General features: G+C 42.8%; 1 protein-coding gene across 5 annotated transcripts in view; it reads left to right on the forward strand.

Moving 5' to 3' along the window:
- The window catches only part of LOC117225580 (inactive dipeptidyl peptidase 10), a 185,909-nt gene that overhangs the window by 137,832 nt on the left and 21,712 nt on the right, over positions 1–26,365 (forward strand). For 3 of the 5 annotated variants that reach the window (XM_033479265.2, XM_033479267.2, XM_033479266.2), the window contains exons 3-4: positions 22,308–22,414; positions 23,747–23,945. In XM_033479265.2, the coding sequence (XP_033335156.2) occupies positions 22,308–22,414; positions 23,747–23,945 (306 nt within the window). Of the gene's footprint in view, positions 1–3,830; positions 4,069–9,689; positions 9,829–22,305; positions 22,415–23,746; positions 23,946–26,365 lie in introns of those variants that run through there. The other 2 variants (XM_033479268.2, XM_033479269.2) reach the window with 2 other exon arrangements.

Here is a 26,365-nt window from a genome sequence, read left to right on the forward strand (position 1 = left end):
AAGAAAATATTAAATTAAATCTGATTTACTAATACTAAATCAACCTTGCAAAATGTTCTTACATCACTTGTATATCAAATGGCTTAAATGCAAGATTCAAGCACCACATAAACAATTATTTCTTCTTTTAATCGTCTCAAGCAGATCTACCTATTCTTATCTTAAATGCATAAAATCCGCAGTTTAATCCATAAACTCTGATCGCTATCGATTTAATATTTCGACTTAATCGCCATTGAATCTCGACTGAATCTCGACTGAATCACGACAGAATCTCGACCGAATCTCGTAGACCGGTGCAATTTAGCGACGCGTCGAGCCGAACAGAAGGATCGACAGGGAAATCCTTTCGGCGACAGGCTGGAAGGCGGGAAAAACAGAGCTCGAGCCCGCCTAATTGGTCGGGGCTGACAGCTGGGAGCTTTCCAGTCGGTCCAGGTTGTTGGTAGCGCGGCGATTCGCGCGCGACGGCGACGCCTTTAACGACTGCGATCGCTGTTGTCGCGCCGGCGATCCATTAACACCGGTGCCGATGCAATCTCGCGAAAACTGCGCCCGCGTTTCGTCCTTTGCGATCGTTCCGCGTTGATCGCAGGACCCCCCACCCTCTCTCTCCCTCTTCTTGCCCGCCCTTTCGCTCCGCTATAATGAGAATTCCGAGCTTTCGAGCGCGCGAATCGCCGAATGCTTCGCAAACCATGGAAATGGGAGCCGAGGAACGTTTCGGTGAAGGAAAAGTGAGCGCACGATGGAGAACTGTGGTGTATACGTAGAGAGCAATGTAAGTGCCAAACGTGTAATTTTCTAGGAGGAAGTGAAAACACTGCTCTCTGCAAACAATTAACAAACCTTGATTTATTTTTTTGTCTTTACATGTAACTAAGACCACAATTGCTCGAAAAGGTAGCAGAGTTCTTTTATTTCTTACATTAGCACATTATTATCTCGGCGATATTATTTATTTTTATATCAGCGATATTATTTATATTATATTTATATTAGCGATATTATTTTTTTTATTGTTAAAATGGTTATATATGGTTTTTGTAGATTGAGACTGCTTCTGGCGAACGGGGTTTAACGTTTGACCACGTTCGACCACGTTTGACCACGTTTGACCACGTTTGACTACGTTTAAGAAGCGTAATTCTGATTTAATTACGTCCAACTCAGTATAATAAGCCCGCTAAGGACGCTCCACGTTCTACCATACCGAAATATTTACTTTTAAAATGTGTTTGAAAACGTCTGGGAATGTTTGACCAGATCCGAAGCCTCCGAACAGATTCCTGGGAACTTTGAGACATCGATTCTAATTGTAATTTATACAAACGCTTCGCTACGTTTATCTATGTTGAGACATGGCAAATGGAAGCATGGTTTGAAGGCGTTCGACGATGTATGACACTACAGTCGACAATCTCGAAGAAAGGACTGCTACTAAATCCGCTAACAATGGTTCCGCAGATCGAGCTGTCTCGAACCGGAGCGCATGTTCGAAGGCGTTTGAAACCGCCTATCTACCCTGAACAGAAAAAACATCTACATTTCTAGCTAGCTTCTAGCTTCACCGATTCGCGCCCAAGTGCGCGCTCCCCAATTACCTTGGCATAGAGCGGTCATTGGTTCCGTCGATTCCGACTTAATCCCGGCCGGCATGTTTGCCAAACAACGGGGTCACAACAGGCTGATTACATTCAATTATCCAGTAAAAGCAGCGCGGCCCGATCCGACAAGCTGTCCGCGGCTTGCCACCCACGCCGACGAATCAGCTGCGCCCGTCGTCCCCCAAACGCAGCGGAGCTGCGAAACTTTCCTGAAGACGACAGGCCAGGAGGAACTCGCCGGAAAGTGGACCGAGTGGAACCGTCGCCGCGCATCCGAACGCGGAATAACTTGATCATCCCTCCACGGAAGTGGATGAAGGGGAGAGAGAAAGAGAGGAGGCGAGCCGAAGTTGCGATTGTACGTGTGTGTGCGGTTCCTTTGAGACGGCCGAAGTCCGTTGCAAGCTCTGCGGGCAGCGCCACCGCAAAGGCAACACCGTCCGGTTTGCCCGACCGTTTCATTGTCCGTTCCGGGTGTTATCTCCGGACCCTGCTGATGAGGAGTCTCCGGCGAGTCCGGCACGATAATCGAACCCCCGGGTAATTGGGACAGATAGCAACCGGCTGGAAACTGGGTGCATCCAAGACCCACAGAGACCGGGGACCCGTTTCACCGGCACACGGAAAAATTGCTGGACTACGATGCTCCAAGTTAGATCCGCCGTGAGATAACTCCCAGACAAGCCGAACTCTGAAGGATCTCGTCCTCGATGGGGATTCCTGCAAGATTCAAGCTCTCTAAGCCAATCCCGGAGATGACTTTCGTGCCCAAAATCGGAAGCCTGGTCTCACGTTGCGTTCCGCGCGATAATTAATTCCGACTCTTCTTTTCTGCTCTTCTTTCGTACTCTTCTTTTTCTTATTCTTCAAGCATTGGCCATTTGTTGACATTCTTGTCGTTCGTTAACTCTTAATCTTTAAGCCTTTACGATCTGATCGAAATTTCGAAAGGGAGAGCTGTTTTTTATGAGGTAAATTAACTCCAATTGTCTGATCATCTGTCGAGATTATAACTTGGCATAATCTTAATTGAACCGTGTCCTCTAAATACGAGAACTTAGCGTATGGAACCTAATTGGAACAAGTCGAACCTAATCGGATCAATTCGCCAAAATCCCCCAAAAGGATTGAAAACAATGGAAACATCGTTCTCCCTCGCTGCCACTTGTTCCTCGGCGACCGAAACATCCGCTCGATTATCGACCCCTCGAAGTGTCGACCGTTGTCTCCACCGAGCCCTGAAGGACTCGACCCACAGCCGAATCGGCAGTCCCTTTGAACTCGCCCTTCCTCATCCGGGAACAGGGAAACGAGGAAACGGGACGGCCCTTTCCAGCCAGCTGCGAGCACGTCAGTTCGGCATTGTCTTCGGGGCTGAACGGTGCTGATCTCGGCTCGAGGAGTCAGCATTCTTCCCGAAAATTGAGATCGCGGCTCTGGAAATCGCCGCCGAGAGGAACCATCGTTCTAGACGCGCGATGCTGAATTTTTAGAAGCTCTGCTCCCTTATTTCTAGCTCTCTGAGAGGCTGCATTGGGTGGGCCGATTGAATCGAATCAGGAAAATGATTCTGGCGCTTCGCAAAATTACTTGCGATTGCTATTGGACAATCTAGATCTAAGCAAATCAGTTTAGAATCATAAATCTTTGCAGAAAGTTGGCCCATGATTTTTGTATCGCGCAAGTTTTACCATCATCAAGGGAACTTTTGTTTACGCTTTTAATGTTTAAACAGACATATCCGAGCGACGGTGACATTTCTCCGTGGATTTTTAACCCGTTGCCTTAGAATAACGTGTCAAAATCAGAATTGAACAATTGTTGAACATAGTAAGTATGGATATTATTTATCTCTGTCCCAAGCCCGGTAAGGAAAGCTCGTCCCGAACGTTTTCGCATCGAATTATTGCCTGCGGAATCGTATGACGTCGGTCCCTTTTGGATCGGGCAGGGGGGGGGGGACAGGCGGGTGTATCGACATTTTTCGCGAGGTCCGCGGGCACATTATAATTGGAGCGGCGACACGCGGCCGTTAATTGGCGATGAATTTATGTGGCCGGGCCTGCGCGTTCGGGTCACAAAGGCGAGACGGCACCGTAAACGATTTACAATACACGAGCCGGAGCTTGCGGGTATATAATTTCTAACACGTTAAGAGAGGCACGGGCGAGGGACAAAGAGAACACTGAGGTGTGGAGGGCAATGAGCCAGAAAGTCTGGCAGAAAGATTCCTCTCAGTCGAGCCTCGTTCCTCGATGACGAAGGATTATGCTCGTTCGATCGGCGAGCGACCCGTGAACATAAAACGCTGATCGTCGCCGAAACAAGTGTCCTAAGCGTGTCAGAATGAAGTGTTCCGTGCGGCCAGTGATTCTCATCGGGGGAACCGCTCGTTGTGCTATTTAAGGAGTCCGACGCCGACGAGCAGCCATGGCCAATACTCCGGTCAATTTGTCAGAAGATAAGAAACTTTCTAATAACGTCACGCACGTTTGTCGAACGAATTTTCGCACGACTCTCCCCTTCCGATCGTCCCTCTTATCGCGTCCTGCTACCTTCCGAACATTTTCAACGTTTCGTCGAAAGACGGGCGAACCTTTTTCGAAGCTGCGTCTGTTCTTGATTCAAGCTCCGTTCGCTTTTTGGAAATCGACGCAAGGGAGACACTGATCCAGTTTCTCGTTCACGGTTAGAAAGTTTTTCTTTTGTGCTGAAATTTTCTGCGACGGAAGAGACAATGGTCTTTCCGTTTTGGCTGATTTTTTTCGAAACGGGCACAGTATGTTCGTAAATTCTTTTAATTTTTTCTTGCAAGTTACGATTCGTAATTTGTTATTCTAAACGAACGTACACGACATTTAATGCAATCAGAGAGAAATCATTTCGTCGACCAGTTCAAATACAGATCAAATACAGATCGAACTTTATTTATTTACTGTATCATCGACCGGTCTTATTAAAACTCCGTACTAAAATTAGTACAGCCTGCACTTTATTTAATCGACTATGAAGAATAACAATAAATAGTAATGTCTAACTATAAAATAAAACGGGCGAAGGGTAAAAATAGAGGAAATGATGGTGAAGGGCGAGGCTCGAGATCTCGTTGTTACGTTCATTATGTCGATGCATACGAAATATCTGGTTTTTAACCCGAATGTTTCTCTGCAACTGTTTCGTATTATTTTGTAAAAGTAAGTTTCTTTTTTATTCACCGCAACTAACACATATTATTCAGTGAACAACTCATAAATGCGCATTTGACGAATCGTGAATTAAAAAATTAGTGGCCCGTCATTCCGACGGTTTCCGTATAAACCTGATGCTAAATAAACATCTTGCAAAAATAGTTGCGAAGTTTTTAAACTAGTCGCTTAAAAATCCGACATTTCGCATGCATCAATCTGATACGAGAAGAAGAAAGCTCGCCGATGATTAACTGCTATTTTGATTCTAGTTAGCAAAACAATCGGTCACGCTTGGTAGATAACTCGGAAAACCGCCGGCCATCAGAATCTATTTTCTTCCGGGCCTCTCGCCATGTTTTTCCCAGAGCTCGTCTCCCAACGATCGGCTAGCTGCAGCCTCATTGAACTAAATAGAATTTGTTTGACGGGAACCTTGACGGACGGTGCTCGCTCCGTGTTATTTCCGTACTATTTCCAGTCGTCGCGCACCTGCGAGAACTCGCGAAACGCTGCCAGCACGGACCTTCGCACGGATTCTTCGCCACCGCACTACTGCTCAATTCTCTTCGGTCGCGTGGGAACATTTGGCAATAACCAGATGCCCGGCGCATTCACTCCGCCCACGTCCACTTGATATTACGTCGGTTCAAGCAACCCGCGCAGCTAATAAGACCAGAATATCAACAATTTTCGATAACTGCGAGCCCGGGCCTTATCAACGGGTCACCAACCTCCCTTCGCTTCAATCTTCGCGTCACTGTCAAGAATTCCGTGACCTTATTTGCCAACTTCTCTTTAACGAATTTCATTTCAGAAAAACTCCACCGAACTGAACAATTTGTTGCGCGATCTTGCAGACTATAAATGCGAAATTATAAAGTGCTTTAAATGATACGTTACGAAATTAGTAATAATAATAATAATAATAATAATAATAATAATAATAATAATAATAATAATAATAATAATATTTATTTAAGGGAGAAAGTCTCTTTGCTACAATAATATGACATGTCGCACAAGTAGCATGTGAAAAAGAAGTAAAGAAGAAGGAGAAGAAATAATCAAATAAAAGATACAATAGAAGATCAAGTGATCAAGATATTTAAATAAGGATAATAATAATAATAATAATAATAGTAATAATATTAGTTTGTGAAGTTGTCAAAACATTGCTGCAGTTGCACATTGAGGTGGTTGGTTAACACGCGTATCTCGCTGATAAATTCCTACGTGAGACATATTTCACGTTCATATTTCGTTCGTCGTTCATATTTCATGCGACCTTTACGTCAGTGTTTAAATATTGACGCGATAGAACGGCAGAATTCCATTTGAATTTAATACCAAACGCGCGCCGCCGCGGCTCAAATGGCCAGTTTCCAATTTCATGCTTTTAGGATTATTGGATTGACAAAGACGCTTTCATGGGAAACGATTGACCACATTTTTTCGTCCGAAATGTATATTATAATGAAAATGAGTCGAAGTCTGCATAATACGAGACGAACCCCCGGTCACTTTCAGTGCTGAAAAAGGCGAGCAACATCCATATTTAGTAGATCACGTCCCAAATCTCCGAGTCCGACACCGATTTGCGAGGGATCGATTAAATAGAGCAGAAGCCAATTAAGCCACGCTTCGCATAAAAATACTCGCCCGCTTCGCGAGTGCGGACTAATCCGCGATTCCGTTACGAGAATAATTAATATTAACGCGGAGCACGTTGCTAGTTGGTCAGACATCCCGGTAATTATCGACACGCGATAGAGAAGTTACGCAATATCACGGCACACGTGCACACCGGGGTACACATATAGCTAATCACGTCAGCGGTTCAAGGAGATAGAAAATATTCCGGCGGCGCAGTTACGTATAATCCCGCGAGCCACGAGTGTATCAGTCTACTAAGAGAGAGGTTCGCTATATTACTAAAATCTGAAACTAGCAATCGCTGTTATCTCAAGTGTTGCTCGAGCATTCCGCTCTCTCTCTCTCTCTCTCTCTCTCTCTCTCTCTCTCTCTCTCTCTGTCGGTTACAACGAGCCTTCTTCAGAGTTCCCCTTACGCCAATAACAACAAGTACTCTTCAAACCAGTCGCAGGAAGTTTACTCTGCGACTGCAAATATTAACACTTCAACGGAGCACACTGGCGCAATTTAAGGTATTTCCATTTTTACACCTAGTCCAGTCGAATTCGCGCCAAAACCGGGAAACACGGAATTGTTCTACCAGCTCACCTTCGAAACGCTGTTCTTATTTGCTGCGCCGAAACGTTGCAGCTTCGAAATCATTTTACGTACTCCTACGTCAGATTAGGTCTTTCTCTCCAAGGTCTTCCCATTTTTAGCAACCACTTCGGCCAATTATTCTTAGCAATCATTTTTAATAACCAGTTTTACCAATTATTTTTAGTAACTATTTTTACTAGCCATTTTTACCAACAATTTTTACCAACCACTTTTGCGAATCGCATTTTCAAGGACCATCTTTAGCAATGATTTTAACCAACCATTTTTTCGTGTTTTTTTTAACCACCGCGCATTCTCGTCAATCATCATTTCTGACCACTTCTACCAACAATTTCTGCTAATCATTATCACCACTTAAATTTGCAAATAATTTTTCTCAACCGTTCCTGCCACTTATTTCTGCTAACCACTTTTAGCGATCATTTTAGATAACACATTTAATTAAAAACAAACACGCATAAACAGCAAAAGTATTGGAACAATTTGAGAACACTCACGGTCGACTGGCGAAATCGCCGAAGAGAAGGAGAATCGCTTGAAAGGAAGCCTGAAAAAGAAACGTCACGTTGCATAAAGATCCGCAGGAAAATCGTGAATTTCATTTTAACCGGAAGCTGTGCAATCTCGGCCAAGTTATCGTGACGACAGTCTGTCAGAGTGGATCGCCTGAACCCGGTATAGTCAGCGACAAGCACGGACAGCCCGAAGAGGGTGGCAACGAGTAGTCGATAAGCGGGTGCCAAGCGGGGGCAATGTTTCTTTCCGCTGGATCCCATTGATGGCCGGCTGGGAAAGGGGGCAGAAAATTTTCGCGAGATAACGTAACGTTTATTGGCTCGCGAATGCGGGGGTTGGTTTCGCAGAGAGATATCGGGTCGCGGGCACGGGCCAGGGAATCTGGCGAGCTTTATCGGATTGCGGAACGCTGCAGAATTATAGGCGTACACGGATTCCTTTCTTGGCCGCTCGGAAACTTTCCTCCCGTATCGTGATCTCCGGCATAATTGTTCGTTCGAACAGTTCCGGATCGAACAATACCGCGACGTCCTCGAAAACATTCTCTATTTTCGCCGGAATCGCGTAGAACGCTTTACAGATTCTTTGCTAGCCTAAACCGTTTTACTTATCGCCTGTAACCGATAACTGGATTTCTTTTTGTAACGTTTATAATAAATAAATACGTAAATACTATTCGTCTTCACCTTCGCTCATAATCAAATTAAATTTCATGTATATTTTCTATTGTTTCTTTTCTCTCGAGTCTTTCTTATATTGTAGATTTTTTTTCGTATTTCATCCATCCTTGTGTGACTGTTACATTTTTATTACATCCTTACACTGTAATTAAGGGTTTCTCCCGTCAATAAATAAAGTTATTATTATTATTATAATATATATATTATTATTGTTAATATTATGATACCGTGGAGCTTCTGATTTGTATATTTTCCTGCCGCGACCAATAACAATGCAACAGTAAACTAAATTTAAACAGGACAGCGGTTTGTAAATAGAAGTCCGGGTATTTTTGTGCATTTACGTCACATTTTCGATTCTTCCATTGGAAAACCGATTGTCGCGAATTTACTTTCGTTGCGATATCTGTAGGGTGGCATATGTAGTGCAGAAAATATGCGCGATAATTTTATGATGCGGATTTAGTATTTATTTTCACCGGTTCTAATCAATTTAAATACGTCTATTGTTATATGTTAAGTACGTTTAATCATCGTTGCCAGGTAAACGAAATTAATCTTTAAGCGACGCTGAATTAATTAATAAACGAAAAATTGTGTGCACTCTTAAGCTAGATAAAACGATATAACAAACCAATACACATCCAAACAGCTGAAAATCAACTGAAAAAGGAAAACGAATATTTCGCCAATGACACGATTTTGTAGGGGGGGGGGGGGGGGATGAATAGCTGAAACATAAAGTAGTAAATGAATGGAAAGCAATTAAAAACGCGCGCGCGCTGACGCATTAATTCTATCTTATTTAAAACATTTAAGAGAGAAACAAGATTGCACTTCGCTGCAACGTCTTGCAGATGGTGCAGTCAGTGTTTACTTCGCGTAAAAATCCGCAATCCAACGATAAACATCGCGTCTGAATTTTACCAAGAAATCGGATCTACGCGACCTTCGATCGCAAATATTTAACCGTAGAGAAAGTAAGATTTAACACTTACGAATTTCCGAGCGTTGTCCATCGCGATCGAAATCCTGTGCGACTCGAAACAGAGATTTACGCGACAACGGGGAGAGATCAATGTAAAAGTTTCCTAGAAAATCGGGCTAATTGCGCCGGTTAGGATCGCAGAACTCCGGGCACCCAGCTGCCGGGCGATTTGAATAATTAGATCGGGGTCGTAAAAATGTTCGGCGACGATAAGCGGGGCTTTTCTTTCGGGGCTGGATATCGGGAAAAGCTCGGCCGCGAGAGAAACGGCCGAGCCGAAAGTTCGACGTCGGCCTCCAGCACTCCGGAATATATATATATATATATATATATATATATATATATACATATATATACACATATATATGTTATTTCCATCGGGAACGCGGGCACCGTTGTAAACATGCAAATACCGCAGTTACGTCAAGCGACGAGTACGAGCCGCGGAACTATATTGTGTAAATAACAGCGGGTCGGGAGAGGCGTCGCGGCGCGCGGCACCGGTTCCCTCGGTTTTTCGACGGCGCAACATTAGTGCACCGTATTATTCACGGCAGCCGTGCGCCACGATGAACGAGAGCAACGGTGCCGCGACGGTAAGTGTGCAAAAACATCGCGAAATCAGCGTGCCGCGCGGAAAATTAGGTATTCCGTTACGCCCGCGCGTCGCGCCGGCAATGAACAGCTGCCCGTTGACGACCGTGTTTGTTGTTTCGCGAAAACTCCGACGACGTACAGTGGTCGACTCTTTTTCTATTTGTAAATTCACGCTTAAAATCTCTACTTCACGATACCGTATTCTAATATTTAATATCGCGCATCCCTTTGACTATAGTGTTCGAACTCCGAGGGCATCGTGATACCGAGAAAGTGCAGATCTTTGTTTGTTTTCCTATTGTTGACAGAAAAATTATTCTCGCGCATCTTCCGTTCTCGCATTTCTCTGTTTATGAATAATTAGAATAGTTAGTTTTGCTTTCGATTCGAGCAATTTGTCTTTGAAACGCTGTATTTCGTCGTAAAGATGTCCGACGAAATGATGTCTGACTTTGGATTTTCTGATGTTATTATATTGTATTATATTTTATTTTATTTTTTATTACATTATATTATATTGTTCGAGGTTATCAAACTTTCGGCCACTAATTACCGTCCTCCGGACCACCGTTCGCCGAAACGACGGTCATCGAGCCCTTGTTGCTTGGCCACGTTTCGCGAAAGTTGCGAGAACGGTTTCTTCGGCGGAGCTCGCGGTTTGCCGCAGTGGCCTTTATGCGGATTTCGGGCGGTTCGATCGATTACGACTAGTGGATCGGGAGACTTCACGTTGCTAACAACTTTACGCGAACGTAACGCCATTCATCCGGCTAAGGGTTAGAAGATTTCACCTCGGTAAACGCATCGTACGGTAATGTCTCTCTAATTGACGCTCGGATTGTCTACAAAAATTGGTCAATTTTGGAAGAGAAGATACGATTGTTCGAGCCTTGTTGTTCGTTTTTTGTGGTTACCGATTGTCAAGAGCTATAAAAACGAGTCACAAGGTTCGAATAATCCTATCTCCTCTTCCCAAATCGTCCATTTCTGTGCACAAACTGAGCGTCAGTAAGGGAGACATTACTGTATTTTGATCCCAATCTTCCCGGACACCCTGTATGCACAACGAAATGATACGTTCGCAACTTGCTAGGTAAAAATAGGCTAAATTACTTCTGGGTAATACGACGTTTCATTGAATCTTTGCTTAACACGTTCCGTGCCGAGCTTTTTTTACTCGAATCTTCACACTTTGATATTTTACTAAAACTTGATGTATTACGTGCAATTATTAATTCTCGTACACATAACAACGTAACAAAAACTTATCAACGCCCATTCTTGCGGTGGAAATTGATTCTTCGGTTCTAAATTTCTTGTAAACAATTTGTTCAGTTCGCTAAGTAAACATGCAAGCGTGTACCATCGATGGTACACGTGGCACGGAACGTGTTAAATATCGTTAAAAATGCAGAAGTTAACTTCGAGTCTATAATTATTCTCGTCGTTGCATTAAGAATTGTAAATAATGGTCTACAATGAACAATTGACGAAGAAACCGCGGCATTTTCGGTGCTCGAAGGATCGCATGTCTCGCGAATCTCCCTGACAAATTCGAGATCCTAAATTCTGGCTCGGCAGCGGGGATGAAACGACAAGCTCGGACGGCCAGGTTTCATTACATTCCGTTGCTATCGAAGTCGAAAGTTACAATTGAAAATCGAAGCGCGCCCGCGGATGTTCATTATCGGAAGAAACGGTGGCGAGCTCTAATTGTAGCAAAATTATTCCGTGTTTCATTATCGGAATGGCGGGCGAGCTGCAGATCGGCCGGGGCCAGCATCGGCAACCATTATCTCCACGGTCGATTAATTCCGGGGCCGATACATCAATCGGGACGCATCGCATCGCATCGAATCGAATCCTATCGAATCGTATCGAATCGCAACGAGTCGCATCGAATACCATTCGAAGGTTTTTCATGCTGTAGAAAAGTTTAGCGGTGTCCTACTTACTCGACGCGACCTTGATAATCTTATATCCTGATGCCAACGTAACAAACTTAGTATTAATACGTTCACTAATTTTTAACTAGCTTTTTGAAATTCGTTTTTACTGTGATATATTGGACGAATTGAATGTTACCAGGACTTGTGAAATACAAAATAGCTGAACTAATATTTCTTATGGGAAGTGTTCACTTTCTAGTTTCGATTTCATTAATTAAATCAATTTGATATCGCGTGAATTTTTCGAGTTTATGCTCGGCATTTAACGTGTTAATGTATCGAAATGCTCAACGATCCGCATCTGATTCTCCAGAAAAAAAGGGTGCACACAACGTTGCACACAATTGCGTTATAAATGATGTTAGATTGAATTCAACGAATTGAGTTCTTCTCGGCGCATCTTAAATATTTATAAGTAAATAAAAAACGAATCGAATCGAATCGAATCGCGTCGCGTCGCGTCGCATCGTGACGGGTCGCGGTCCCGCCTTCCGTGTTCTCTTTTCGTCATCGCATTTGCGGGGCCGGGTCACAATAGAGTAATCTCGAACGCCACGCAGCCAGATATTCCATTCCCGAGCTCGAATTTCCATTCGTGGCCCCATAGGGGGGCCATATTGTAGCCCGGAATATCAACCAGAAACGACCGGGGCGAGCCACTCGCCCCAGAAAATACTAAATCCCTTGGAAGACTCGCGGCGGTTCCTCCCTGGACAGTATCGAGAATCGATGGACAATAAAAACAGAAATGCAAAGTGCACGGGCCGCGTTGCGGGGGAAAAAATTGTGTTACGCCGCGCCGCGGCAGAAACTGTCTCGGATTGCCGCTGCCGCGATATGCATCGCCAAACGATCGACGAATCTATGGGATAAGTTATTTCGCCGTAATATATACATGCCGAGGCAGCCGCGCGAATGTTGAATGCGGCGGTGCACTCTCTGCGGCAAGTTATTCGGAAGAATTCGCCGAGTTATCGATTGCGAAGCAAATGTAAATCTCGAGTACGTAAAGCACAGCGAATTTTATTGTTAAGAAAGGAAATTTTCGAGTTTTACCGACTGTTCTACCGCGTAATAAAATATATTGTTAACAATATTTTGAATACGGTGCAGACATGTTGGAATCGAAACAAAATTACCATTGTTCTTTGTAAGCCATTTTTCATTTAGCTAATTTTCATTTCACACAAAAACTACTCAAAGGTTTTTCTCGCGAATAAATGAACAATTTCGTTTCAATTCAATTCAATAACTAGTATATATGTAACGTGTGACAAATTGATTTATCCCTTCAATTTTGCAAGTCCACAGTTACAAGAATTCGCCGAGTTATCGATTGCAAAGCAAATGTAAATCTCGAGCACGTAAAGCACAGCGAATTTTATTGTTAAGAAAGGAAATTTTCGAGTTTTACCGACTGTTCTACCGCGTAATAAAATATATTGTTAACAATATTTTGAATACGATGCAAACATGTTGGAATCGAAACAAAATTTCCACTGTCCTTTGCAAGCCATTTTTCATTTAACTAATTTTCATTTCGCACAATAACTACTCAACGGTTTTTCTCCTGGATAAATGAACAATTTCGTTTCAATTCAATTCAATAACTAGTATTTATGGATGACAAATTGATTTATCCCTTCAATTTTGCAAGTCCACAGTTACAAGAATTCGCCGAGTTATCGATTGCAAAGCAAATGTAAATCTCGAGCACGTAAAGCACAGCGAATTTTATTGTTAAGAAAGGAAATTTTCGAGTTTTACCGACTGTTCTACCGCGTAATAAAATATATTGTTAACAATATTTTGAATACGATGCAAACATGTTGGAATCGAAACAAAATTTCCACTGTCCTTTGCAAGCCATTTTTCATTTAACTAATTTTCATTTCGCACAATAACTACTCAACGGTTTTTCTCCTGGATAAATGAACAATTTCGTTTCAATTCAATTCAATAACTAGTATTTATGGATGACAAATTGATTTATCCCTTCAATTTTGCAAGTCCACAGTTACAAGAATTCGCCGAGTTATCGATTGCGAAGCAAATGTAAATCTCGAGCACGTAAAGCATAGCGAATTTTATTGTTAAGAAAGGAAATTTTCGAGTTTTACCGACTGTCCTATCGCGTAAAAAAATATATTGTTAACAATATTTTGAATACGATACAAACATGTTGGAATCGAAACAAAATTTCCACTGTTCTTTGCAAGCCATTTTTCATTTAGCTAATTTTCATTTCGCACAATAACTACTTCACGGTTTTTCTCCTGGATAAATGAATAAATTCGTTTCAATTCAATTCAATAACTAGTATTTATGTATGACAAATTGATATATCCCTTCAATTTTGCAAGTCCACAGTTACTATAAATGCACGAAAATGCCCGACCCACGACAGTTCAACAAATTCCAGCTTTACAGTCATTTTCTCAATTTCTCCACGTAGTCGCCGCTATCCGGCAACGTTCACTGGCAATCTCCATATTCTACACGACCGCCGCTACTATCAAAAGCGATGGGATCCGGTCGACGGCCAATCAGGTGCCGTCGCACCGACTCATTGTAGTCGCTACAGCGGTCCCAGGCGACGTATTGCCACCTTCGAGCTCACTGTTCCCGAAAAGCGAACGAAAGTCCTGCCGTAGAACGGTCTCCGTTGCGATCTCGCGGGTTCCGAGCACGTACGAGCGAATGAGCTATCGGGAAAAGCGACGGTAGAACAGGCTGGAAAAATTCAAGCTAGATCGCGGTACCAGGTAGCGGTGTTAGGCTGCGAAGCACCACGCGGAATAGTAAAATGACGGTGTTACAACGCCGTCTAAGATAGTATTAAACACGATACGCGGGACACGGTGAGTTCCGTGGGCGGCAAACGCGACCGAGGAAATATAATATTCTCGCCGCGGCGTGGGTCTCCGCAAGAAAATATCGCGGCCCGACAAATTTCTGGTGTTCCGTCACGTACCGCGTTAGGCGAGTTAAAGTGGCCGCCGCCGTGCCAGGTAAATATTAATACCGCGGAGGCGAAATATCGAGCGATTTCCGCGGGCAATGAGCACCGGGCCGTTTCCATTGTCGAAACTATCGCCTCGATTTAACGAGCCGAGATTAGACGACGCCGATCGAAGTAACAATGGACCGGCGTGTACCCGAAAGCGACTGTCGACTGTCGAATTTAATACCTACTATTTCTTTTTTAGAACGACCTCGTAAAATCTCGTACTGTATTATTCTCTTTCATTTGCTCCGTTCTCGCATTATTTAAATATCTTGCTCACGTGCTTCTGTCGTATCTCTTCTCTTTTATTATATAATCTCTTTTTCGGGAATTTCTCTTCTTCTTCGGGAATTTCTTCGGTTGATCAAATAAATATTAAATGATTATAATAGCAATATTTATTTGATCAAAGATCATGAAAAAAGAGAAGAGATTGTGCAGTGAAAGAAAAGATACGATAGAAGATGAAGTGAGCGAAGTACGATTGAAATAAGCGGTTTATTGAATTATTTTCTATGAAACTGTTTTTATAATCGCAACAATTTTAATACTTTATGCATTGGGAGTTTTCATAATAACGTACTTAGGTGGCAACAATTTCATTTATAATTCAACAAATTCTTTGGACTAATATTGCGCAACAACTTCTTCTGAAATTGTTGTTTCAACAAAAATTATCTCGTCTCACAGACGCACAATTATTGAGAAGCTAAGCTAACAGCTCTTTTTACATAGAGCACGATTATTGAAAATTCTATTATTAGACTTCTGATATGTAAAGTAGAAAAAGGAATAGATTAAATTAATAGATTAAATAAAAATAGAAAAAGAATCGGTTATCTTAATAAGTTTAGCGATAACATGTTGCCGGTGCAAAAAACTGAGCATTATTATTTAATAAAGAGAATATTTAAGGGCATTTAATAAGAATTTAATAAGAACAATCTGATAAGATAAAAAATAATCGAGAGAGAATCCAATAAGAACATCTAACAACAACAACTAAGAACATTACAGAATTATAGAGTACATAAAATTACAGAAGCAATGCAACATTTCAAGATCGAACGCGGAGTTCCTCGTGCTCGTCGCAGGCCAAATAAAATCGCAGCAGTTGCGCGCAGTGTTGCAAATAGGAATCCGTGCCAAGACAGAGAATGTTTTTGCGCATCGTCGAGGATTACAGAATTTTTCGAAGCATCGCGGCGTTGCCCGTTCAATGGAAACTAGAGCATGGGAATAAAACTCCTGCTCGCATTCATTCCCCCCTCGTCATAAATGCAAGCCGAACCAGTTCTCCAATTATGCACACCAAGTCGACGGATAAAACTGGTTCTCCAAACGTATTATTTGGATCCCCGGTGCTTCTGCGACCGCAACCCGCTATTAAATTCTTCAATGACCACCGTATGCCGTGCATTGACAATATCCTGAACGGGATGCGCTCTCGGAGACACCGCATCTTTAATAGCACGGCAAACCAAATGTAATGTTTGCCAAATAATAATAAGAAAGAAAGAAATCGAAATAGATAAAGAGATCTGCATCTATATAATTTATAGAATAAATTATAATAAATAAAAGTGCACTAACATATATGTATATTAAACTTATATAATATAAATGTAGTAAATATCTAAATTTGTATATAAATATATACACTATTATAATTCTAATTGTATTATAATTATAATTAATTATAATTGTATTATATTCTGCGACAATTACACACACGCACAACCACTGTGTATATATATACAGGGTGTCCCAAAAATGTCTCGCAATCCGAAAGTGGCGGGTTCCTCAGATCATTTGACGCAGCTTCCTCCTTTACAAAAATTTTCTCCGAGGCACCGTTAACGAGTTATTAACGAAAAGCAGTGACCAATAAGAGTCGAGTACGTCTGACGCGTGGCGGCCCAGCCAACCAGCGCGCGAAGCCCAGTTCCGCTCATTGGCTCGGTCGCCTCGCGTCAGCTGAGCTCGCCTCTTATTGGTCACTGTTTTATCGTTAATAACTCGTTAATGGTGCCTCGGAGAAAATTTTTATAAAGGAAAAAGTTGCTTCAAATGACTTAAGGAACCCGCCACTTTCGGATTGCGAGACACCCTGTATATATATCGCAGATTAATATAATTAACTTTGAAATAAATTTACGGAATTAGAACAACTACCTACCGGTTCTTCAAAATTATTTAATTCTCCGTAAATGTCTTAACGCTTTTTGACGAGGGTGTACATCGAACAACTATTATCGATATAGAATTAAAATGGCTTCGAGTTCAAAGACTTCATTTGTCCGAAAGTTCCCGTACATTTAACGAGGCCGTTCACATCTAACTGCTCAATTTGCATCGGAGTGCACGGATATACGCGAAAAGTTCTAAGATTGTCGAGAACCGTGAACAAGTAATTATTCAGTAATTCGACGGCGTGGTAAACGGAGCCATTCGAAATTCCCGCAGACTGCATGTTCCCCATTAATGTTAGCTTACCTGGATCGCCTCCGGAATTAGCCCATAGAGACGCGAACTGCCATAAGCGTCCGCAGGCTGATCACGGCGGCTCGCGTGTGTGCACGCATTCAACACCGCCGCGGGAACGGTTCTAACGTTTCCCCGGATCCGCCCGTTGAATTACAACGAATAATCCCGCAAAGTGCGCCCGGGCGCACCGGCAAACAAGCGTGCCCGATCACGTTGCATCCTGATGCAGCCGCGATCCCGCGTAACCCTCCCGTCTTCGCGTATCGAAAACATTATATCCTGCTCGGGGCGCACGTGCACACGGTTGCATGCTCGGAATTCAAAGGCGATGAATCGATCAACTAACCGGAACTCGAAAGAGCGACATTAGAGGCCGCGGGGGGCGGGCCGGGGAACGAAACGGACGGAATAAAGAGCACGTCGAATGGGGGGGTGGGGAAGGGATCGCGAGAGAAAAAGGCCGCACGGATCGGAAGAACTCGCGGGGGTTCGACGATTATTCATCAGGGTAAACAAGTCGTCCGAAAGCGATTACCGTGTCCTGATGCCGGCCAATCGTTCCTCGATTTGCATGCTGCGATGCTGTTTCCTCGGTGATCGTTACACCAGCCAAAAAGTTCATCGGATCGACGTCGAGAACGATGGAGACATTTACCCGCGTTAATATAAATCAAAGACGCGCGTTCGATGCGCTACAGTGCACTTTTGCAGCTTTTTATAATTCACTCAGATGCATTATCGGTACCACACGATGCACCGGGACTTTCTGATAATTAGTTTCGAAATGTTCGAGTTCAGTAGTAAAACACGTTCGATGCACTCGAGTGCATTCTCGAAGCTTTATAATGCACTCAATCGCGTTCTCGGATCATTATAGCGCACTCAGATGCAATCTCGATGCTTTGCAATACGCTCAGGTGCATTCTTGGATCATTATAGTGCACTCGGATACGATATTGGAGCTTTGTCGTGCACTCAAGTGCATTCTAGGGTCATTGTGTTGCACGCAGACGCGTTCGTGGAGCATTGTGATGCACTCGGATGCATCGCCAGAGTTCTGTGATGCACTCGGATGCATCGCCGGAGTTCTGTGATGCACCCGGGGCTTTTAATAATTAGTTTCGAAATCTTCAACGATTGAGATGAGTAGCAACTTTATTTCTTTTATCTACTTTTCTTTTTCTGTATCATTCTGGTCTCGAGTTTGCAAGTTGTTTAATCCGTTGGCGAATTAAGCAAGAATACCGTTGAAGTATCGTTTTGTTGAGAAGATCGCCGGGGTCGGGTTACAGGGGTTGAAAAATGGAGCATGATTTACCGGAAGTTCCTTGGAATCATGGGGAAAAGAGAAGCCGACGTTCCGCGAAACATTTTTCATGCTTACGTATAACGAGGCTTGCCATACATCGGGTGCGCGGAATATTTTCGAAGAATATATAGTTTCTGCACAAACTTTACCATTTATGGCATCAATCGAGTAGATCCAATTTCAAACGGCAGAAAGATACGATGTAATTCGTGCACATCGAATAAGCAACCCTCCCGATCCACTTTAGCGGCCTTCCTTTTGCGATTCTGATTGTAAGGCGATGTTGCAGAATTTTTGAGAAATAAACATCCGGTATTGTGGCTACAAATTTTGTATGCTTTTAAAGTAACAGTCAAAGCATGTATCAAAAATTTGTTCACGTTGTAATCATAATTTTCTGCCAAATTAGAGCGATAATTCTATGTTGTATTCGCGGTAATGTTTATGAATATGAATGTTTCAAATTAATTTCCGAACACAATCGTATCTCGAAATAACATTAAACATTGTTGGCCAAACGACAATGCTTAATATTACACGAATCAATGATCAGCTTTCTCTGTCACTCCATTAAACACGTTTTTGCACCGATTTCGACGAGATACCTGTGAGTGGCAGTTTTTGCAAAAACATTTGACACGCGTGTACTTTTATCGGTCATTCATTCATTCATTTTATCGGCCGAAATTTTAAGGGCTGTTTTCACGTTGCCGACATCGACGATGGTCAATCAAAAAAAAAAAAAAATACGCGTCATATCGTATTTGTCCGGTGATCACTTCTCGCAGCGGTTCCATCAAAATCGACGAGTGCGGACAGTGTCCTTTTTTTTTATTCAGAAACATTAATTATTTCCAAAATAACGGATCGAGTCAGCGATATTTTGAAACTCCGACGAATGCTACACCGATCGAACCGTGATCCGATCGTTTCCAAATTTCCTCAGCAAGCCTCGTAAATTCGATGGAGCAGGACGAGAAAGATCCTAAATCGAATTTCGGCCGAAATGAATCGAACGAAACGTTAAGTTAATGTTGAAATGCAAAAACACGGTGCGTCTTGCGTTGTTCCGGCCGCATTTCCGGGTCGCGTGGGCTTGGCAGAAGGACATTTACCCGGCGGATGTCACGAGGCCAGGCCCGCCGGGTCTGGAGGCGGATTAAACGATGATCGTTCACGACAATTCCGTGCGAGCAAACAGCGGCGCGGATTAACCGCGTTTACGCGTCGAATCGATACGCCGGCGGAGACAGGGCCGCTCTAATTGTAAGCGTTCCCGGCGCGGTGCGTCGCGACATCGGTCCCCGGCGCGCAAACACGGTCGTGTTTGCGCTCGTAACGCGTTTTCGGCAGCGGGTGCACGCGTGGGAGTCGGGTCGCGTGGCGATTCTAACAGGTCCCGAAAATCCGACCGCGCCGCGCCGCTGCCGGGACGTATTACACCGCCGGTACGTGTTATCCGGCTTAGTCCCGCAAACAGAACGAGGGTGCCCGGAGTTGCAAACATAACCCGAATGCAATATGCATGCCGGCGACGTGACGCGCGCGTCCGGCAACCGCCGCCGCCGCGTCGAAAGACTTCCGATATTCTTGTGACCGTCCGCGTCGACGCGATCGAACCCGCCCGACCCGGGAACGTCCTCGTCGATCGCCAAAATAAAACGGCTATTTAAACGTATCGACGAACAGCGAGACACCTGCGGGCTTCTTTTCATTATTTCATTCGTCGTTCGGTTTCGCTGCTTCCATAAATCACGAGCAAACAGTGCCACACGACGCGCGGTGAAGCATTTCGTCCCTAAAAGCTGGCCAAAATTATTTCTTTCTTTTTTTTATTTATTTTATTTATTCATGTATACGGGTGAAAGAACCCTTTGTTATAGAGGAAGATATGAAAAGGAAGAGATTTTATGTAGCCATTTTGTATATACAAAGTGTGCCATTATTTTGTTAATATTGGGAAAGGGGTGATTCATGAGGTCATTTGAAGTAACTTTTTCCTTTGCGAGAATGCAATCCGAGGCTTTGTTGACGAGTTATTAACGGAAAACACTGACCAATCGGAGAGCGAGTATGGTTGGTGCTCTGCCCTCACGGCCAATGGCGCGTCGCGCCGGCTGTCTGACGCGGCGGCAGTGGTCGCGAGGGCGGGGCATCAGCGATCTCTCATTGGTCAGTGTTTTTCATTAATAACTTGTAAACGAAGCCGCGGATTGCATTTTCGCTAAGGAAAAAGTTTCTTCAAATCACCTCAGGAATCCCTCATTTCCCGGAAATGCCATAATTTTATACTCCCTTCGAAGTATAATAAAATTTTATATGGACTATTTGAAATACCATGTACTCTGCTGTATTATTGGTAATTCTTTCACACATTCTTCGTTAATCTTGCACAAATAAACAAGCATCTTTGGCCACGTCTTCAGTCAAAAAGTAAAGGTGCTTTCACGTTGTGGAACCATGTATTGTATTTCCTTACTAAAAGAATAATATATGAATTGAAAAACTGTACAGTCCAGTGCTTTCTTTTGAGAGTTTCGTGCAGTATCATGTTTTGCAGTGGACACGACAAGAACATTATCTTGAGTTCTGAACCACAAACTTCATTTACCACTCACGTAAACATCCGTCAACATCCCAAATATCAACATATCCAGCACCTCAACACCCATTCTAACAAGAGTTGATCCCCAATCCGAAAATTCAAGAAATTCTGAAATTCTGAGAATGTGCACAGCGTGTGCAGATTTGTATTAGGCAATTTCGTGTCCTTGCGCAATTTTACGAGATGGAAATTAAGCTCCAAATATTCGGCTGTATTTTATTATCTGTAATCCGCTAACTGTACGAAAGACGTAACTTTTGTTTGAAGATTTCTTTCATATCTTGCACGATTTGCGAATTACAGTAATAAAATAAAAAGTAGCCGATTATTCCATGACTAATTTCCAGCTCTCGAGTTGAATCCACCCACGAATACAAAATTGCGTGATGCATTGTATGCACAAATGCTCAACGTATCCCGAAGATTTCAATACTTCTCGAATTTCCGAGTTGCATATCATCCCTTCTACAGGGCGTCCCAAAAATGTCTCGCAATCCGGAAATGGCGGGTTCCTCGGATCATTTGTAGCAACTTCTTCCTTTACAAAAATTTTCTTCGAGGCACCGTTAACGAATTTTTAACGAAAAACAGTGACCAATAAGAATCGAGTACAGCTGACGCGAGGCGGCCCAGCCAACCAGCGCGCGAAGCCCAGTTCCGCTCATTGGCTCGGTCGCCTCGCGCCAGCCGAGCTCGCCTCTCATTGGTCACTGTTTCTCGTTAATAACTCGTTAACGGTGCCTCGGAGAACATTTTTGTAAAGGAAAAAGTTGCTTCAAATGACCCGAGGAACCCGCCACTTTCGGATTGCGAGACATTTTTGGGACAGCCTGTATAAGTAAAACACCACGAAAAACAGGTGGCCAGGAACAGTCTCACTCGAACACTTGTTCCCCCGACTATCTCTATCAGTCAAAGGCTATCCGAGACGAAGCCAGTTAATCAATCAGCAGAGCATGCGTCAACTACCAGAACAGATCAGACTGTCCCCAGAACACGTCCAAGGACCTCGTGACCTGCATGCCGTCAACGCCAGCTTTCCGCATTGTAGATCCGCAAGCCCGCCGGCTTCCCCGTGATCGATGGATCGTTAACCGGCGTGCTGTCTGCTCTATTCACAGGATCTAACGTACGCGGAGGGCGGCCACAACTGGCGGAGCATAATCTTCTCGCTGCTGGTCATCGGGTTCGTTATCGCCGGGATCGTCACGGCCATCTACCTTCTCGGGTGAGTTTTCCCCGGCGTTTTTCTGCCCGTTTCCCCGCAGATCCTGTATTCGGGGTCTATCTTGGCCGAGGATCTCGACCGTGGAGAAAACTATAGCTCGCCGGGAAAGCCGGTTGCGCCGGGTGCTCGAAGGCCGAACCGTTAACGAGCCCACCGGATCACCGTGGACCGCTCTCCGCGAAATTAATCCGTTCCCCTTATCCCCGGGAATCTGCCGATCCTTTTAGCGACGCGATCCGTGACCCGTGCCAAGGAGTATGACCCGAAACGGATCGGATCCGGCTAAGGATTTTACGAGGATACCAAGTGGATCGGTGATTCGAGCTGGTTCTATGAATGGCGCCATTAAAACCTCGAACACCGGTTGTTCGTTCCTCGTAAAAAAGGATTATTCCATTGCCTCCTGGTGTAAGAACGCTGGTCCGGGAAACGAAGCATCGAAATTGCTCCGCCGATGATAATCGTGCCTGTGTCCGCGCATTTATCATTTCCGGATTGCGATGCAAATGATTCTTTTCAGTGGCCGAAGAGATTCGCGCTGTCTTAAAGGCGTTCGCTGTCGTCGCTCTTTCGTCGAAAATGTCTCATTAGGTATTTCGCGAGTTATTTCAACCTTTCAGCAGACAAAAGTTGTGGACGTCCTAATTATTTATATGTCAATGTGCATGAAAGTTGTTTAACTTTTTCTCATGCGCGGACTTTGCAAGGGTCGCTTTAAAGCGTCGTAACTTTGTGAAAAAAAATCGCAGCCAAGTTTCTTTTTCTCTAAATTAAAGGGGAAGGATCAAGCTTCATTTCACTGGAAACTTCATTCTCTAAAAAAATTTTGCGAGGTCCGTGCATTTCGTCAAACTTGGGAATTGTCAATATGACAAACATGGTATCATATTTGAAGGGTTGCAGCGGCGAGGTTGCATCGCAATTAAAATCTAGAAACATTATCTTAAACTAGACGTTTCAAGCTTCAATTTGAAAGAAAGTTCATTATCTTGCGATGATTTTTTACGGAGTTATCGTCAGTCGAAGTTGGACCATTTTTACCCAAAATGTTTCCATGCTATAATTTCTTCTTCTTAACGTTTATGAGAATCTTCTTGCATGCAATTACTGGACAGCGAATTTTATGCATTTCTGACGAGATAAAATATTATTAAAGGATGGAAGAACTTTCGATTGTGTTTCGTTGCTGCAATCGATGCACACAATTATTATCTTGCATAATAATCCGCAGGCTAGGAATTGCTGCGGATATTCGTGAATCGCGGCTGATGACGAATGAACGGTTAGGCGTAATGAATGAAGATAGGATACGATGGGTATGAATATGTTTAGGTACGTCGACGAGCTGCTGTATTGGAGCGGCAGACGTCTCACGTTAGACGAGTGCCTTCGTGATGACCTGACGCCGCACAGGTTAACACCAACCTGGGTCTCCCACGACAAGTTTGTTTACCAAGCTGACGATGGCTCCCTCACACTCCTGGACACCACTAACAATTCCGTGTCTCTTCTTGTCTCCAATCACACACTCGTAAGTATCGAATTCTCATTTTCACGCGACATTCGCACAACAAACTCCAAAAAAAAGACAAAATAAATCGTGAAACGAAAGCAAGCGTCGAAGCCTCGAGCGAAAAATAATTCCGTATAAAATATAGTCCGCTCAAAAAAGTATATAAACGCAACACAAACACGTGGCCCGGCGTCGAAATACAATTGATACAATTTTCATTTAATTTGATCCAGATTGATCCCGTTTCATCGGACAATTCGTACACCTGATAACCGAGCAATTTCGTCGAAAGCATTTATTCGTTTAAATGGAATCGCGATTGTTGATTTTCATCGAGCATTATCAACGTTGCTGCGAACGTTTCGACTACCGTGCAGACTCGAAATCGATACAGTACGAATACATACAGTAATGTCTCTCTAATTGACGCCCAGATTGTCCACAAAAATGGACAATTTGGAAAGAGGCGATAGGATTATTCGAGCCTTGTTTTTATAATTGTTGACAACTTAAAACTATAAAAGCGAACCGGAAGGCTCGGATAATCGTATCTTCCCTTCCAAAATGGTCCATTTTTATGGACAATCTGAGCGTCAGTAAGGGAGACATTACTGTACTCTGAATTCCGTCGAATCAGATTTCTGACGCTAGATTTACGAAGCACCGAAAGCGGCTGATTTATATTTTTACGAATGTAACGATAAGACATTTATTCCGATTTTTAACGGGTGTTATCGTGACGTATGCCGCGGAGTAACGCGCACATCGAATAAATCACTCGTGAATGTGTATCGTTACAATCCGAATAATCGTAAATCAACAAATTAGTCACCCGTCATTTCGACCGGTTCCGTAAACCTGGCGTCAAAGTCACCTTTATTTACAACTTTTCGGTACGGTGATTTATTCGCCGCGACCGGGTTTGTTTCACCGAAACGATTTCACTGGCAATATTACCCTCTCGACGCCAGATTAAAAGATTTGTCCACCCACGCGCCGATGATTGACACCTTGAAAAACTGCCAGTATGCACCGGCTTGCGACCTGCGTCGGCGACGTTATTTTTCAAAACGAGTTCTTTTTTCACTTAATGTCGTCGCGCTCAAATATTCGTCGAAACCGTGAACTGGAACGAATAGCAAATCACAGACGTTTACAGTTTATAGAAAAAAGATATTATTAAATGTAATAACATATTCCAAGAATATTTATATGTAATATTTATATATAATATTTAATATATTGTAATATATTGTATATATTAATAATAGTACAATATATATTAATAATAATAATATAATATATATAATATATATTATAAATATTAAATATATTGTAATATATTAATATATTAAATAATATTTAATATATTGTAATATATTAATAGAAAAAAATATTATTAAATATGATAACATATTCTAAGAATATTTATATGTAATATTTATATATAATATTTAATATATTGTAATATATTAAATATATTGTATATATTAATAATAGTACAATATATATTAATAATAATAATATAATATATATAATATATATTATATATATTAAATATATTGTAATATATTAATATATTAAATAATATTTAATATATTGTAATATATTAATAGAAAAAAATATTATTAAATATGATAACATATTCTAAGAATATTTATATATGTAATATTTATACATAATATTTAATATATTGTAATATATTAAATATCAATATTAATATTTATTATATAAAATCAAAATTGTAGCTCTTCAGTGTTCCGTGAACCCAGCATCAAACGATAAATAATTAATAAGCAATGGTAAATCGCCTTTATCGTTCGAAAAAACACCTTCCGCGTTAAAAACCCGGCGAACGTTCGATTTACCGAATCATTTTCACCGCTTCAAACGAACCCACGTGACGCAATCTGATAAAACGATCGCCACACCACTATAATACAATGAATTTACCGATATTTTTCGCTGGATGTTAATTTCAATCATCCGCGGACAAAGTGTCCGACAGCGATGAAAATTAGATAAAGTGCCGCGGGATCGCCGGTGAAGGCCAACAAACCGAAAACGCGCTCTCGATCGGCCAACAAAACAAAAAACCTTTCGGAACTGTTTCGGAACCGTGGTAGACCGACGCTGCGTTCAATCGAGCCGCGCGGGGGCGAGTGTCGCGAGCAATTTTTCGAAAAGCGTTCTCGCCGCGTCGCGTCGCGTCGCGTCGCGGATATCTCGTCGCCGATTCGACGATCCGATAAATGCCGTGTAACGAGCAATCGTCGGGAACAAACGGGGTACGAAGGGCCGATGGCGGCGTGGAAATTAATTTGAAATTTCGTCCGGGAATCGCGGCGACAACTGCTTTAAAAACGGTCGATGCCCGCCGAAAATATCCGAGAACGCCGGTGGACGCGTTTTCATCGGGTTTTCGCCGGAGTTTTATT

Source organism: Megalopta genalis, chromosome 2, assembly GCF_051020955.1.
Source record: "Megalopta genalis isolate 19385.01 chromosome 2, iyMegGena1_principal, whole genome shotgun sequence".
Lineage (NCBI taxonomy): Eukaryota > Metazoa > Arthropoda > Insecta > Hymenoptera > Halictidae > Megalopta > Megalopta genalis.